This window comes from Neurospora tetraspora (genome assembly GCF_033439725.1).
Source record: "Neurospora tetraspora strain CBS 560.94 chromosome Unknown B0H65scaffold_5, whole genome shotgun sequence".
In the NCBI taxonomy this organism is placed as follows: Eukaryota; Fungi; Ascomycota; class Sordariomycetes; order Sordariales; family Sordariaceae; genus Neurospora; species Neurospora tetraspora.
The window spans coordinates 3,395,682-3,410,206 of record NW_026944387.1 but is presented as its reverse complement, the minus strand read 5'-3'; the positions used below and the strand labels follow the sequence as shown (position 1 = coordinate 3,410,206).

Sequence of the window (14,525 nt, the reverse complement as noted above, 5' to 3'; positions counted from 1 at the left end):
TCCATACCCACCACCTCGCAAACACCTTGCTTGCTTTCCCGTCCCCCCTATGGTTTTTTGGTGTGGTTCCTGCATACCTGGGCGTGGGGGGCATCATCCCGTGATGGCCTTGCCCACGTCTTTCCCAGCTTTCCTTTGTGCAAGGTCCCGCCCGTAAGCAGGCAAGACTAAGCAAAGAGAATGGGGGCAAAAGTTGGGGGAGGGTAATGAACATAAGGCGTTGAGGCCCAATGAGGCTCTTGAGGAGACATTCACATATCTTCAACGGACCTCACCTACCCTCGTTCTTGTTGCCTTGTGCTAGCTTAGCTTCTCTTGTCATGCTCTCTTCACGTTTTTTTCTCTTTCCCGCCCGACGCCAGAAAGAATACCGCACTTCCCGGCCGTCGGATGATACCGGCATGCCCGTGAGACACTAGTTTATGTAGGTGTGAATATTTGGAGTCTTCTACTTGGCTGATGGAGCGACAAGCCCCTGATTGGTTGTACAAAGACTTACAGCAAAGGAGTTGTTTCAATGTTGTTTAGAGGTGGTGTAACAACAGATGTGTGGATTGTTTACTTGGTTTTTGACCTTTCACATACCTTATGCCCCTCCCCCTCCAGTTCTCTCACCCCTAAGTCCACATCACACAAGGTAAGAAAATCGGGAAGGACTGTACCCGATGAAAGTCTGCGTGCGGAGCCGATATCGCAGAACGCCGTTGTTCGGGCTCTCTTGAGATGTCCTACCCGTGGCTTGCTCGGAGGAATAATTTGCCCCCGTTGTGGTACCAAGGCGATTCGCATAATCGAGCGCCTTATGTCGTAGGTTAGCCATCGGTTATGACGGTACGGATAGGTGGCTGCCCTCAATACCGATATTTATATCATACTCATCATGGCTTATTCCCGTGGTCAACTTACGGCTACTGATTCATATGACTCTGAGTCCTGCTCATGCACAAAACAGAATTGGGCCACAAGTGTTCGGCAGCTTGATGCAAAAGCGTGCTAGGTAAAGTGGAAGCGCTTGCCGAGGTTGTGTTCAAGTGGTGATGAAGTCTTGGTGATTCGTCGTGCTAGGCGTGAACAGGAGTCTGTTTGATGGTCAATACACCCCGTACAGATACCACCATTTAGATTGTATGTTGTTAGCGATCTTTCATCTTCCATTTGCAACATGTTCCAGTTCGTAGTTCATTTTCACTTACGCTCAGCGAAATCAAAGACTTGGGATGGCCATGTGGGTTATGCCAGTGCGACAAGGGCCAGATTGGTACCATGACCCAGTTGAGTGTCCATGTCTCTGTGCTATTCACGTGGCAGTGAATTTGGGCTTGCAAAGTGAGCTCATGTTTGCTTCCTTGTTGAACCACAAGCTATGTAGCCTTTGCCCACTTGGCATTGCAGCTTCTTGTCCCTCGTAGCACAAAGGAGGCCAAGCCACAGCCTGGACCCGCCTCGGCTAGATAAATCGCCATGGCCACAAGACATTCGTATCCGGAAGAAAAGAAGGGGAAATCCCAGTTTGTGTGATCGAAGATTCATGACGTTATCTGTTTTTAGGTTCATGGCGTTTTTTTTTTTTTTGGTGCAGTGAACGAAGTTTTGTTTGCTCAGACATCGCATCAGTGGACATGGGCTTATTGGTGTGAACAATCAGGGACTCTTATGCAACATCGTATTGATAACAAAGCAGTGTTTTTGACTAAAACATAACGATGGAGAGAATATAGAAAATTGAAACCTCGGGATATCCACGAGCATGTGAAGTGTCACCGTAACACATGTTTGTAGGAGTGAAAGGGAAGAGTGACTGAAAAGAGGTAGTCCTCATGTAGCAGTGCGGTTTCCAACAACCGTTCCGCAAAGTTTCCGTTAACCCGATTAACCCATGCTGTGTGTGCCCCTATCCCAACGCCGAGGAATTCTCTATTTTGAGGTTTCCCATCTTTCTGCTACCCGCAGTGACCTGTATACCCCCTCAAAAACGCCTAGACAATGAAAATCATGAAGAAATGGAGACGAGCTTGGTACTGGCTAACCAGTCTCGCTTGCTTGCCGAAAAGGGGAAATGAAAGAATTCCTGATTGTTTCAGCCATATTGTCACCGCCCATGCTCGTTGATGACCGAGAATGTTCGATCATGTGAGCTGGAAAAGCTTAGAGAGACTTCTCAAGCATGATCAAGTCTTTGAACCCATCTTTCCAGTTCTTGGACTGCTCTGGAGTCGGCCTCGGGAGAGGGCTTCTGCAGTAGCCACCGTAACCTGCCCACTCTTCCAATCCAGCTTTAACTCCGACAACGCCGCCTTGGATAGCAGTCCAATCGCCTTGCGAAACAATCTCCTGCATCTCCTGAGCCTCGGTGTGCTTTCCCTGGTTCCAGAGCTCGATGGTCTTGATGCATGCTTTGGGGGCAATGTTGGCGAGGCCAGCAAGAATTCCGTGTCCACCTGCTGCCAAGGCCTGGATAGAAAAGTCGGCAGACCCCGCTAGAACCAAGAAATCGGGATTCTTGGCATCGTGTCTCTTTGAGAGCTTGCGAGTAGCCGCTGCCACACGGTTCAGCTTGCCGGTGTTGCCGCAGGTGAGCTTCACACCAACGATATTCGGGTGCTGGGCAAGCTGCACAATGATATCTGATGACATGTCCATGCCATTGACGGCACCTGGGTAGTTGTAGATGATGATTGGGATGGGCGAGGCATCGGCAACTGCGTTAAAGAACTCGAGGATGGTCTGGGATGAGGGAGCGAACAGAGGCGCGTAGTAGGATGGTGGAAGAACCAGTGCGTAATCTCCTCCAGCTTGCCATGCTTGACGGCACAGTAGGATTGTCTCTCTGGTGCTTTGAGCGCCACAGCCAACAATAATAGGCATACGGGAAAATCCGGCGTCGTTGAGCGCTTTTCTGGTGGTTGCGGTGACGACTTGTCGTTCGGAGTGGGTTAGGTGAACGGCTTCTCCGTTGGAACCCTGAGTAGCCAAGCCTGTAACGCCGGCACGGGCTAGACGAACAGCATGGCGAGCAATGGTGACGGTATCAACATCTTCTGTTTCCTTCTCAAAGAAGCACATGGTCGGGACATAGACGCCGGGGACGAGGGGTCGCTTGACGTGGGAGATGGGCGCGTCCAGGGAGCTGCTGTCGTATGAGCTGCCCAGCTCGGCTGTCAAATCCTCTACTGTGAGAGTGGATGACCCCGAGGGTGGGAAGGCCATTCTGTTGAAGCCGTTGGTGAAGCTTCCGGCCGGTGATGAGTCGTTGTGAGGAGACATGTTGACTGAGGGTAAGACTTGGAATATGAGGATAATGAAAATACCGGTGGCTTTCTATGATGTAAGAAGTAGCGGAAGGTGGACAAAGACAGGAAGGTGGAGGGCAATGACGGTCAGCTCGTTCGGGATTGTGGGAGGGAAGTGGTTGATATTTGTACAAAGAGAAATGGGAGAAAGGAACAGGGACTGGGAGAGAAAAGTTCCAAGCAAGGGAGAAGAAAAGTGCATCGGCTGACTACCGTCTACGAGGAACGAAGCGGGGGGGTGGTGACGGTTAGTGATAGCCGTGGGTCAGTACCCGAGGCGGTGATGGAAAAAAAAAAGTACCCATTGTGCCATTGTCGTTTTAGTTCTTGATCTTGTCCGCTTGGGATTTACGCAGTCAAGTGGACGCCTGCTCAAGACTGGAGCCAAGACCCATCGCCACCCAGGCCGAACGACGGACATGGAGACATGGCAAGCTGAGGGCCAGAGGTCGTGGAGTGGTGAGGAACGAAGCCTTCTGATTCATGCAAAAGGGAAGAAGAAAGGCCAAAGTATACAGTGCGGCCCCTTTTGTTCTTTCTTTGATGTCCAAACTTTTGAGAAGGGGCACGACCCATACACGACAGGGGGCTATTTCCAGGATCCCGTCTGTGGTGGACGGTAATAGTGTGGGGGTTAGCCTGACAGGCCGGCTCCGTCGACGAGGGCCGCTGTTGTTACCCCGAGTTACCCCATTGTTGCCCCATGATGGGTAAGGCGGCTAGTCGTAGCCAAGAAATCTCACGCTAGACCAGGAGGGGTAGTTGTAGTGTATCTCTGCTTACCCGTCGATGTCGTGGATCGGCGTGATATTCTTGGACAGTAGCTTCGTCAGACCTCCAGACGAGTCGAGAGATGCTGGTGACGTCTTGTGTACAGAGGTCAGGCTCGGGCAGGGCAGATATACTTTTTTTATGCTTTTGCTTATGCCATCATTCAAGCCCGGTAGACATCCCAGCCGGCCTGAGTCGGTGCCTAGGCTGAAGACAATATGGTGGTCGACCTTTTTCTGAATAGCACAGGCAATGAACAGTCGAGGGCTGAAGAATCCAATATGGATTCACGGCCAAATGGATTCAGCCTTGTGCCTGGTAAATCCAGTTTGTGGATGGTCTTTTTGTTCGAGCCAATGCCCTCGGCTGCTACACGCCTAGTAATCATGAGGCTATAGGTGTTAGCCCGATTTCAAGCAGGTGCACGTCACAACGAGCACACCTCGACCGCCAGTTTCACATTGCTTTTTGTCCACTTGAACATGGTGTTGTTCAGTGAGGTCAGGAAGGCTGCTTGATCTTGGAAAGATATGGGATCATGGCAGGGGTTGTTGTGAGAGGACGTTTGTTGCCGTGCATACGGGTACCTACTATCTGCGTGTGCGCGCAAAGAGCGGCACTCAGCCTTTTTTATGGCCTTATAAGCAGCTTGCTTGGGCCATAAACCATACGGTAGATGCATCTTTGGCCGAATCTGGGGCAAGTGTCCGCCCTTGGGTGAGCATGCAGATACAGCACAACTACCACCTCTGCATAGGCAACAGAGGACTCGACAATGACAAGGCGACAGCTTCTGTTCAGCCAGGGCTCTGGCTCCAAGGCAATGGGCCAAGGTAGGTAAAAGGTGAAGACTGGGCCATGAGAGGGTCAATCGAGGGTCAATCGAGGCTCTTCTTTGCGATACCTTCACGGCAATGCCCAAGGTATCCTTGTCATCATCGCTCAACGGGCCATGCCGTCCTTCTTTTCTCATGCCCCGTTCCGCAACTGGCGGTCAGTGATCCGGGCCGGAAGGCTTGATCGGGTATAGAGAAGTGTTTGGCGACACAAACCACGGCCTACCAACAACGGCCTGCTTCATCAGGATGCGGTTTGTCAAAAGTCGAACATGACGGTCATTAGGACGGGCTAGCGCCACAAGGTGTCGAATGGCAGGGTGTTTGCGTGGCATCAATGGGACAAGAAGAGGGACGAACCGTACAGGTATCAGGTGATGTCCTGAAGGTCTAGTCTATATGGTCGGTTTGACGGTTTCACCCATTTGGCGGGCTGTCTGACGTCTTGTATCGTGTCTCCCTTCTCCCTAGACCTGGTGTCCGAAAGGTTTTGCGATGGTGGTCACGTCATTGCCAGCCTTCCGTTTACTGCGTGGGAGTGCTCCCGAGGGCTTCCATAAGGCTTCGATATCGGAGGAGGTGTGCATGTTTCTTGGCCTGGCCAATGAGCGCACGCTAGGAAGGTTACATCCACGCTGGCAAGCCAGACGCCGTGAGGCTTAACCTGTTCCTACCGCTTTATCTCACTCAACTGGGTTTTATCCCCCCCTGCCCCGCTAAATCCACCATAGTATAGCCGGGCCGCCGGTCCCACTTAAACCCGCTTTTCAACCGAGGACCGGATAAATCGACTGTGTGCCATGATAAATCGACTGTAGCTTTTTCGCGGGCTGCCCCCAAGGTTAGTGTTAGGGTTAGCGGTTAGGGTTAGGTGTTAGGGTTAGTTCCGGGGGTGCAGGGGGCCGGTGAGAGGCCCCCGCGTGTGAATGAGAGTTCAACGTTCTGAAAAAGGTGGTTTTGAACTTTCATTATTGTAGTTCAAAATAATATCTTTAGTAATGATTTGGTGATAGTTGCGGCCGCGCGAGAGTAATGCCAAGCGATACCAAGCTTTGGGGTCTTGGCTATCAATTTATATAGGTCCCATACAATCGATCAAGAATCGAACATAGTCGATTTATCCGGCCCGTTCAACCCTGCTAGCCACCTACATCTTTTACCAAGCAGCCACGCTAGCAGAGGAGGCCACTTTTCTTACCCTTGTGAGCCAATCGAGCCTCCTTGCACGGCCACGTTGATTACCCTGGTTGCAGGCGCCCACCTGGCTGTACTAGACTATAAGAGGGAAGGATAAAACCCAGTTGAGTGAGATAAAGCGGTATCTTGAATGATGGCCTCGACTGGCAATATCGACCGAACATCTCCGTGGAGGGGCAGCGAGAGTCCGGTTCGGGATGGTCAAGGGCGTCTTGGTGGGTGTGCTTGCGTTGTCAATGGTTGGCGTGGAGGGCACTGGAGGGGCAGGTGACACTTTTGGCATATCTTTTTCTGGCCATTCAGAATGCGTGCTTTGCGGCCTGCGTTGAACAGGCCAACAGGGGAGAGGACGGCAGCATTCGCGAGTGACCTTGAAGAGTTGGCTTGCCGCTGCTTTGTCTGCTTTCCTGCGCCGCACAAGGGCTCACCCACAGAGACTGGATCGAGAGATTGATTGCTATGGAAGTTGTATGATATCAGCAATGTGCAAAGTGGAAAACTGGCCCTCGAACGAGGTCCGGTTGAGGGGCCCGGCTTACCTTGGCAAGCTGCTATTCCCGCGCTGGGGGTTGAATACCTGGAGATTGCTTACTCGGAGCTGATGTTGGACCCTGTTGTCATGTTCATGTTGTCATGACGGACAGACATCCATGCCTCTACTGGACTGGATCAAGCTTGACGCTCCTAGGGCAGAATTGGAAGTGTTGAGGACAATTGCAGTATTGGTCGTGATTGGTGCGAAAAACATGTCGAATGGAGAATGGTCACCATCATGTCTTGGAGAAAGAGTACTGTGTCGAGTGTGGACGGACAAGACAAGACCGGCCGGACAGAGTCCAGTTACAGATTCGAATTGTCTCGCCGCGTTCCAAAGTGAGTTGTTCTGCCTGACAGCAATTTTTTTTTCCCGATTGTGAATTGGAGGACCGCATGTGGCAGGTGCCTCTCTGCTTGGTTTCTCCTTCTTCACACCAAGGGAAAGAGCCGCCCGGGTGTTGAGCGAGCGAGTGGTGTCGATAACTGCCCTCGCTCCTTCCTTCCTCCCACGACTGGACCATGGACGCTGTCCCTGGCCCTGAAACTCCCGAGGTTCCAGCAGCTTGGCACGCTTGGATCTACCAGTCCTATTTTTGGTAGGTGCCCGGTATGGGGATTGGGGAGTGGACGGCGGGGGTGCCGCCGCGGCGACTCCCTGGCGACTCCCTGGCGAGGCACCTGCAGTGGGGGTTAGTGCGCTGATAGTTCAGGTCTTGTGTAGCGAACGCTAACACACTCCGGCTGATGATTACCGAGTCGTAGCACGGCGGCGTGGGCGGAAATGTGACTGCGTCCAGCACGGTGGGAATGAGATTATCTTCATTCTTCAAGTCACGAGTCGGCCAGTTGACCGTGACACGTTGATGTGCTTGGAGGCAAAAGTGTCGAATTCTCTGTATCGTGTCACGTCGTGAATGAGCAATCCAAATCCAGCTTGGGTGCACTAACAGGCTGCTGACAGGGGTACCTGAGCGGGATACGTACCCCACTACGGTACCTCCTCTGGGGCGGCCCCCGGACAAGCGGATTGCGGAGTGCAGAAACCACCAAAAAGTTAAACGGAAAAGTGCGGAGAAAGGACAGCGAACTTGGCGTCGTTGGCGATGTACCTCTGGCGTAAACAACGGACGGTGAGCACTGTGCCAAGGTCGTCAACGATACCATATCCACACCGAACACTTGTACGTATCCAGTGCGCCGTCGTTACAGCTAGCAAGCCACGCATTGCTTGGTGTAATTATCATTCGGCCACCATTCACCTGGTAGCAGGTCGCGTGACGGCAAAATTATGGCCTGGGTTTAATTGATTCGAAACCATTCAGTTGTAGGATCTGTGAAGCCTGACTGGAGGGGCAAGTGTGTTGTTGAGCTTCCTGCAATACTGTTTGCTAAGTATTGCTGCTGCCTTTGCAGCACATGCGATGCATCAATGGCATGGCATGGCAGGACATGGCATGGCCTCCATTGGTAACACAGCATCACCGACCTCAGGCGTGATGAAGATGAAACATCTTTTCATCCTGCCAGGGGCGTCTCTTTGGGCCTCAGTCCAGTCATTCTTTGATGACTGCCGTGGACAATTTCAGCTGCAGCCGGGCTTGACGAGACCCCCACGTTGTCCCAATCGTTTGTGATATGCAGTGCCCGGAACCGCCCACTGCTGTACCAGCTCGTCAACCCTGTCTTTGTCCTTTGCATTGTCTTGGGCACGCTTGGATAATCGTGATGGGTTTTGGGCCAAGGAGATGGACTGCGATATCATGTCATCCATCTATGGACGATAACGTCGTGGGACAGGCAATCTGCCGAGTCGGTTCCGGCCCAAGGCAACCAGGCAATCTGCTACAAGTCATCTTCCAATCACCGACAAGCTTGAGGCCGTACGTCTTTACTCAGCTGTATACGGTATACAACCAAATGCAACGAGCTTACCGGACACATCGGCGTATGCAAGCCACCGGCGCGGCCAGACCTAACAAGGCTAGATGTACTGCACGTCTTTTGGTGAGAGCCTTGGTTTTGGGACCGAAAAAGCACCTTGGGATCTGGCTCCGGCTGTCGGTGAGGTGCTGAATGGAAATCACGTCCTCCAAACGGGATCTTGGATCCGAGCTGGATGGCCGAGGGACAAGTTGAGGTTGATGTCAAGTCAAAATGCGGGCAAAGGGGTCTGTGCTCCCGCTTGTATTGGGGAATGGGATGGATCTGTCTCGGAAACATCAGACCAAGATCTCCTTAGCAAGATCTGCTATGATGCTAACCACATTTAACAACTTTCGGCTTGAATTAGCGGTACTACTATTAGCGCTTGCTGAATCCCTTATGTTAGTGGATCCCAGCTGATAGGATATGGAGCTTGCGCACCGGCCAGGCAGATCTCCCAACTTCCAACGTCACTTCAACTTCAGTCGTTCTTTCCCTTGTGCCAATTCAACGGACAATTCAATAACGGCAATTCAACTTGACATCTTTTTCAAGCTCCCGACATCTCCCAGTGGGTTTCGTTTCGTTCTGCCACGCAATTGATCGGCGCCTTGTCACCTTATGATCGTCTCTTGTATCATGACACCTACTTTGACGGCGACGACATTCCTTTCACCAACTGCGCTCTAGGAGGTCGAGTTCTGGAACTTCAAGTCCACCCACCCCTAGACGCCGACAAGATATGGAATTTGCCATCTACTACCCAACCGTCACCTATCAATTCAACTTCCCCGCAATTTCCCTTTGCCGTTTTCCGACTGTCCACCTTATATTCCGTCAGGCACTTCACTCGGTCAAGATGTTATGTCACACAACTCGCCACCCTATGAACAAACCCCGAAAGCTGCCACTGGCAACCGGAGAACTGCCGAGATCTGTCGAGCTGCTAACTGATGCTCTTGGCTCAACCAATAGCGTGTTAGGCCGCTGCTAGATATTAGTCACGGTCAGTTCTCCCAAGTCTTGTGTAGCACTCCCTAACAACTAGCCACCACCTAGAAAACAGCCACGGCTTGAAGCCTGAATCCGTCATTGCCCCTGGCCCTCGATATCGAACGTTGCGCATACCGACAGGGCCAAGAGTAGAGATGCCTGAGTGTACTCGACCTTAAAATCCCATCGGGGCCCATTGCGAGGGCTCAACCTGTAGAATGCCCACTCTCGGATAACTGCAGTTGATCCTCTCACCGATAATTTCTAAAGGACCAGAGCAAGGCGATCGGGTCCGGGACCATCGCAGGAGCCGTTCCGCCTCTCGACATCGTCAAAGAAGCGAGCAGCCAAAAGTCCTCCACGTGGCGGGCATGCTCCCCGCGAAAGCCCCCAGCGGCCAAGGCACAAACCCACGGGTCATCCATAATCCAATCAAGTGGTATCGACCGGGCCCCATGTAGGAGGCTCAAACTGTTACACCAACCATATTTGCATCCGTACCAACGGGTCCGACATTCGCTGGGCAGCAGTCTACCACACTTCCCCTAGCGTCGGCAACAGCCGCCGTTGTTTGACTTGCTGGATTGCCATGTATTATGCAATCCTCTGGTTTGGCGCCACCATCAGCTTGTCCCATGAAGAATATTTTGGATGTAGGCGCGGCTACCTACTAATTGAGGCCTCCAATACGGTGGTCTGAACTGTTGATGGCATGGTCCAGACTGCTGAGCAGCATACACTTCATATCAAGCCGAGTTTTGCTCAGCCAAAAGCATCACTCAATCAGACATATGCTATGCCACCATGACACCATAAATATGGCAGTAGTCAGCAAGACGGAAAGCATGCAGAAGGTTAGCATTCAAACAATACCTCACCACCTAAAAGTATGGCACGCTGCATCAACGACTTCGGTGCCGGAGCGGCACGGGCAACGATACCGACCCCCACGACGTCCCATCCTTACAGCGACTTGCATATTTCGGTCATCTGACGGGAAAAGTCGACCAATCGAGTTCACAAAGGAGGCCCTACATTCGTGCATCTCTCCATGTTGGTCAATTCGATCGAGTCTGAGCCAAGAACTCGGTTGTTGCTGCACGTCAGACTCGCCGCACCTGGGAGTGATTGAATAGTGTGCACGTCGATAAAGGCCTTGGCCGGGCGGAGCGGCTACTGTGGTAATTCTCTCCGCGATCAAATATACTCGTCGCTTGCTGTTCGTAGCTCTAACCGCTACGGTCAACCGCTTCGTGGGGGTGAGATCATGTTGTTTGGAACAAGATATGTTTCCGGGATACAGTACACTCTGTCCTTCCCCTTTCCTTCTGACACGGTGTGCTACAGACATTCGACCCTTGATATGCAACGCAGGACCACGCTCAACAGCAACAAGAATAGACGGCCAAAAGGTTCCTTGCATACTCAAGGCCAATGTATGCACAAAGACATCACGAGGCGCGCAAAATTGGCCAACAAACGACCCACTCTGAAGCCTACGAGAGTCGGGAATTGATCTGTAGTCCGGATACGTCCAACAGCCCTAACGACTTACACCGTACAGTATAGAGACAGTACCCGGAGACGTACCGCCCTTGAGACCATCCGGCGGAAGCTAACGAGGATTTGGACAATCTTCTGTCATCGTGCACATCGTGCACCACGAGGCGGCCTCGGCAGGGATGATAGGCACGTTGAGGGGTAAAGAGAGGTATGTAACTGAAAGCTGGGCAGAAAAAAGGCGGGAAGTTGAGGTGAGTGTGTGAGACGCGGAGAGGGGCTCGAGGGGCTGAAGTTCCATCAGTCCAGCGTCGGTTGTGTTACCCTTCTACAGCTTCCTCACCATCATTGACAAATATGGTAACTTCTCACGATCCCGCTCGCCTTGCTTTTGGACAGCCCATTGGGGCATTTCCGCGGGTAGGGATCGTTTGCCCTATACTTCGGGTTTTCGATGCCGAATCTGACGAGTGTCGTTCTCTGACCACAGTCCAACTTGGAGTTTCGAGGGGGGGCTGTGCCTTGGATAATGGATATGTATCCCCTCACTTTTCGGATTTCATGTAGTCTAGGTACCTGACGTGCACACCTCGTGGACTCCCAGCGCATAAACCCCTGACTAGTCTATTCTTTACATACGTCTCTACTGCAACCTTTATCCACCAATTCTGTTTCTCCTCACAGCAACAGACTCCATTTTCCCCATGATTCACGTCGGTTCATGGGGTCCTTTTCCCCCATTCCCCTCCTTGTTCCCTGCCTTTCTCTCGAACTTCGAACTGCCGCAGCGTTGCGTTTGCACATGACATATTATGCCTGGGGTAAACACACCTTCAAAGCTTCGTGATGAGGGATGTCTTGGCTACACCCGTCTCGGGATTGTTCAGGAATATACGACCGAGGTAAAGATGCCCCACGGAGACGACAATGATTGGGGGGAAATGATCGCCACAACGGTTACGTGAATCGTACCCCCACTCTTCCCATCGGCCCCCATTGCCTATTACGGACATAGAGACCCCCAACTTCCACTGACCCCCGCAGGTACAAACCTTCTCGACGACGACTACGAATTCGAAAAGTGACTTCACCACACACACACACGCACGATCTTTCTTGTCGTATGATCGGCGGCCTCCTTCACATCATTGGGACTGACCACCGATGAGGAACTCACAGGTCCTTGGTTTTGCTTTTTCCGGTACCGCCATCGAATATCATGTGACATCGTGATCAATGATCCTGCCTGGTTATCTTCCATGATACCAGATACAGTCCAGTTGACTACCTAGGTAAGCAATGCGACCTCACCTTTTCGTCCAATTACACTTTCATTCAGCAGCGTGTTGGAAGAGACCAAGAACTCGATAATTCACCATCCTATTAACGACTTAGACATCTTTTCGTCCGAGTGGAATAAAGGTCATAATGAACGAAGTTGCCCTAGACCTCCACTCCATTGTCTTCGCCAACGTAGAACGCCAGAAAACGAAATGTTGACGGCAGTTGGTTTGGTTAAGATCACAGATAACATCAAGTAAGTCCATGGACTGTGCTATTCAACAACGAATTTCTTCAGCTGCCACCGTCGGGCCTGGCCCAGCCACACAGCCAGCCGGCCAAGATGGAAGAAAAAGATAGAATCAGTGACCCAGCATCCATCATAAAGTCCAAATCCCAAAATTGAGATGCAGCTACATTAATGTCTTGGCTTACTCACTTGGGGACTGAATGCTCGTCTTCTACACCGGCTTACTCGCTTTGGGCTGGCTCGCTTAAGCGAGGTCTTCCTAGAAGAGAAGGGAGGTATCATGAGAGGTGCCGTATAGAGAGATATATGTAGCTGGATGAGTACCTATTACCTTACGAATATGGCCAAGAGTCATCATAGCTTGGAAGCACAGGAAGCCTGTAAAGGTAGAGAGGTAGTGCTCACTGGTAAGGACATATGGACAGATAACAATTATGTTTGATTGTAGGCTTTCTTGTGCAATCCTCTTGAATCCATCCACGAGGCCTCCCCACTCAATCCAAACGTTGCGACAGGCTTGGTACCATGCCTTCCAACCAAATAATCCGCGGGTTTGCATAACCCCTATGCATACGAAGAGCAACAATGATCAGGAAGAAGTACGTATAACGCGCTATCTGATAGTCTATGACGAGTTCAGTAGATGACTGCTGATCCACTTCCATGCCATGAAACTCCGGAGTTGACATTTCCTGATGTCGGTATCTCCGGGGCAGTCAGTGAGTTTGGCAACCCAATCAATGTACGGCTGAAAGCCACCTCTACTTCTCCTTACTACCTGCCTATCCTTCGTAGATTTATTTCATTTTCTTTAAGCCTTATTAGTCAGAATAACCCTGGACGAACAAATTTGTCCAAGGCCGAACGAACGAATTGGTTCTCTTAAATCTGTCTTCCCATGTGTTCAAAAACCCAAACTGAAGACATTGGGCCCGACAGCGAGATCCTGTTCTCAAGTGATTCATCACTAACTGGACTGACTGTCCTTTGCCGGGCAGCTAGCTCAGAAGTTACCACTCACCACGCCTGTCGTTGTCCATCAACAATTCCCGCAACAGAATTTCTGACAGCAGGTCATCGATGCTTTCTGTCGTCATGGATCATTGGATCCCTCTCACGAGAAATGTTTGCGTGGCGGTGGGTAGGAGGAATCTCTTGTCCGATTATCATTAACTTGAACTTGCTCCTTCATTTCCTTTCTTTCTGCCTCTTCTCGGTCATAAAGGTTCATCATACCTAACACCCGTCATACTCCTCACACAAAAGCTCGTACCTTCCCTGTCAACCCTCGAGTACTTGCCGTGCCATGGATCCTTCAGTTCCTCAACGGCAACCCACGCATCACACAGCAAACAGCCGCCTGCTTTACCGCACCTTGCCGCACCTTCCCTGAACCACCTTCTCTTGCCCTTTATAATAAGATCCGTTTGAAAAAGATCTTTAACAAGAAAAGCACAAGAAAAAGCGCGGTTAGTATAGCGGTTCAGTACTCTCGTTTCCCAAACAGGATACAGGTGGCGGGCAAAGAATGAACGAGTGACCCGGGTTCGACTCCCGGACTGCGCAGTTGGCTTCCTTTTTTTCTTTGGTACCCTTGACCATTTTTTTAAGAAAAAAAAAAGAGAACAAATGCTTTTTGAACCTTCCATAAAAGAATATATGCCCTTTTTGATAGTTGTTGCGCATGATGAAGGTAGTAGCATTTTGCCTGTGCGACTGACTGACTGACTGGCTCTTGGGCAAACATACCGATGGCGACGGGAGGTGATCACTCAAGATGGATATTGGACATTAGGAACCATTTGATGACTCTCTGACGAAGGGTATTCTTTCGCTCGTTCCATCAACACAACCACGCCTCGAGCTTCCGACTTCCGCTTACACATCGCAATCGCCAACCATACATCTGCTACCGTTGCATTTTCCGGACATGTAGAACATGGTGGG

At 51.2% G+C, this 14,525-nt stretch overlaps 2 protein-coding genes and 1 non-coding gene across 3 annotated transcripts; 1 reads left to right on the top strand and 2 right to left on the bottom strand.

Moving 5' to 3' along the window:
- Positions 1-1,878: 1,878 nt before the first annotated feature.
- Positions 1,879-3,463, bottom strand: B0H65DRAFT_239110 (uncharacterized protein). The gene has a single exon (XM_062822292.1). The coding sequence runs from the start codon at positions 3,262-3,264 to the stop codon at positions 2,146-2,148; it is 1,119 nt and encodes a 372-aa protein (XP_062680856.1). The 5' UTR covers positions 3,265-3,463; the 3' UTR covers positions 1,879-2,145.
- A 199-nt stretch (positions 3,464-3,662) lies between these two features.
- Positions 3,663-5,484, bottom strand: B0H65DRAFT_443825 (uncharacterized protein; the record flags this gene model as incomplete). The annotated part of the gene is made up of 8 exons (XM_062825651.1): positions 3,663-3,897; positions 3,970-4,034; positions 4,074-4,194; positions 4,292-4,438; positions 4,649-4,773; positions 4,806-4,912; positions 5,124-5,292; positions 5,371-5,484. The coding sequence occupies 8 exons, from the start codon at positions 5,482-5,484 to the stop codon at positions 3,663-3,665; spliced, it is 1,083 nt and encodes a 360-aa protein (XP_062680855.1).
- An 8,558-nt stretch (positions 5,485-14,042) lies between these two features.
- On the top strand, positions 14,043-14,144 carry B0H65DRAFT_t320. The gene has a single exon. It is a non-coding gene; the product is annotated as a tRNA-Gly (tRNA).
- The last annotated feature ends 381 nt before the right edge of the window (positions 14,145-14,525 follow it).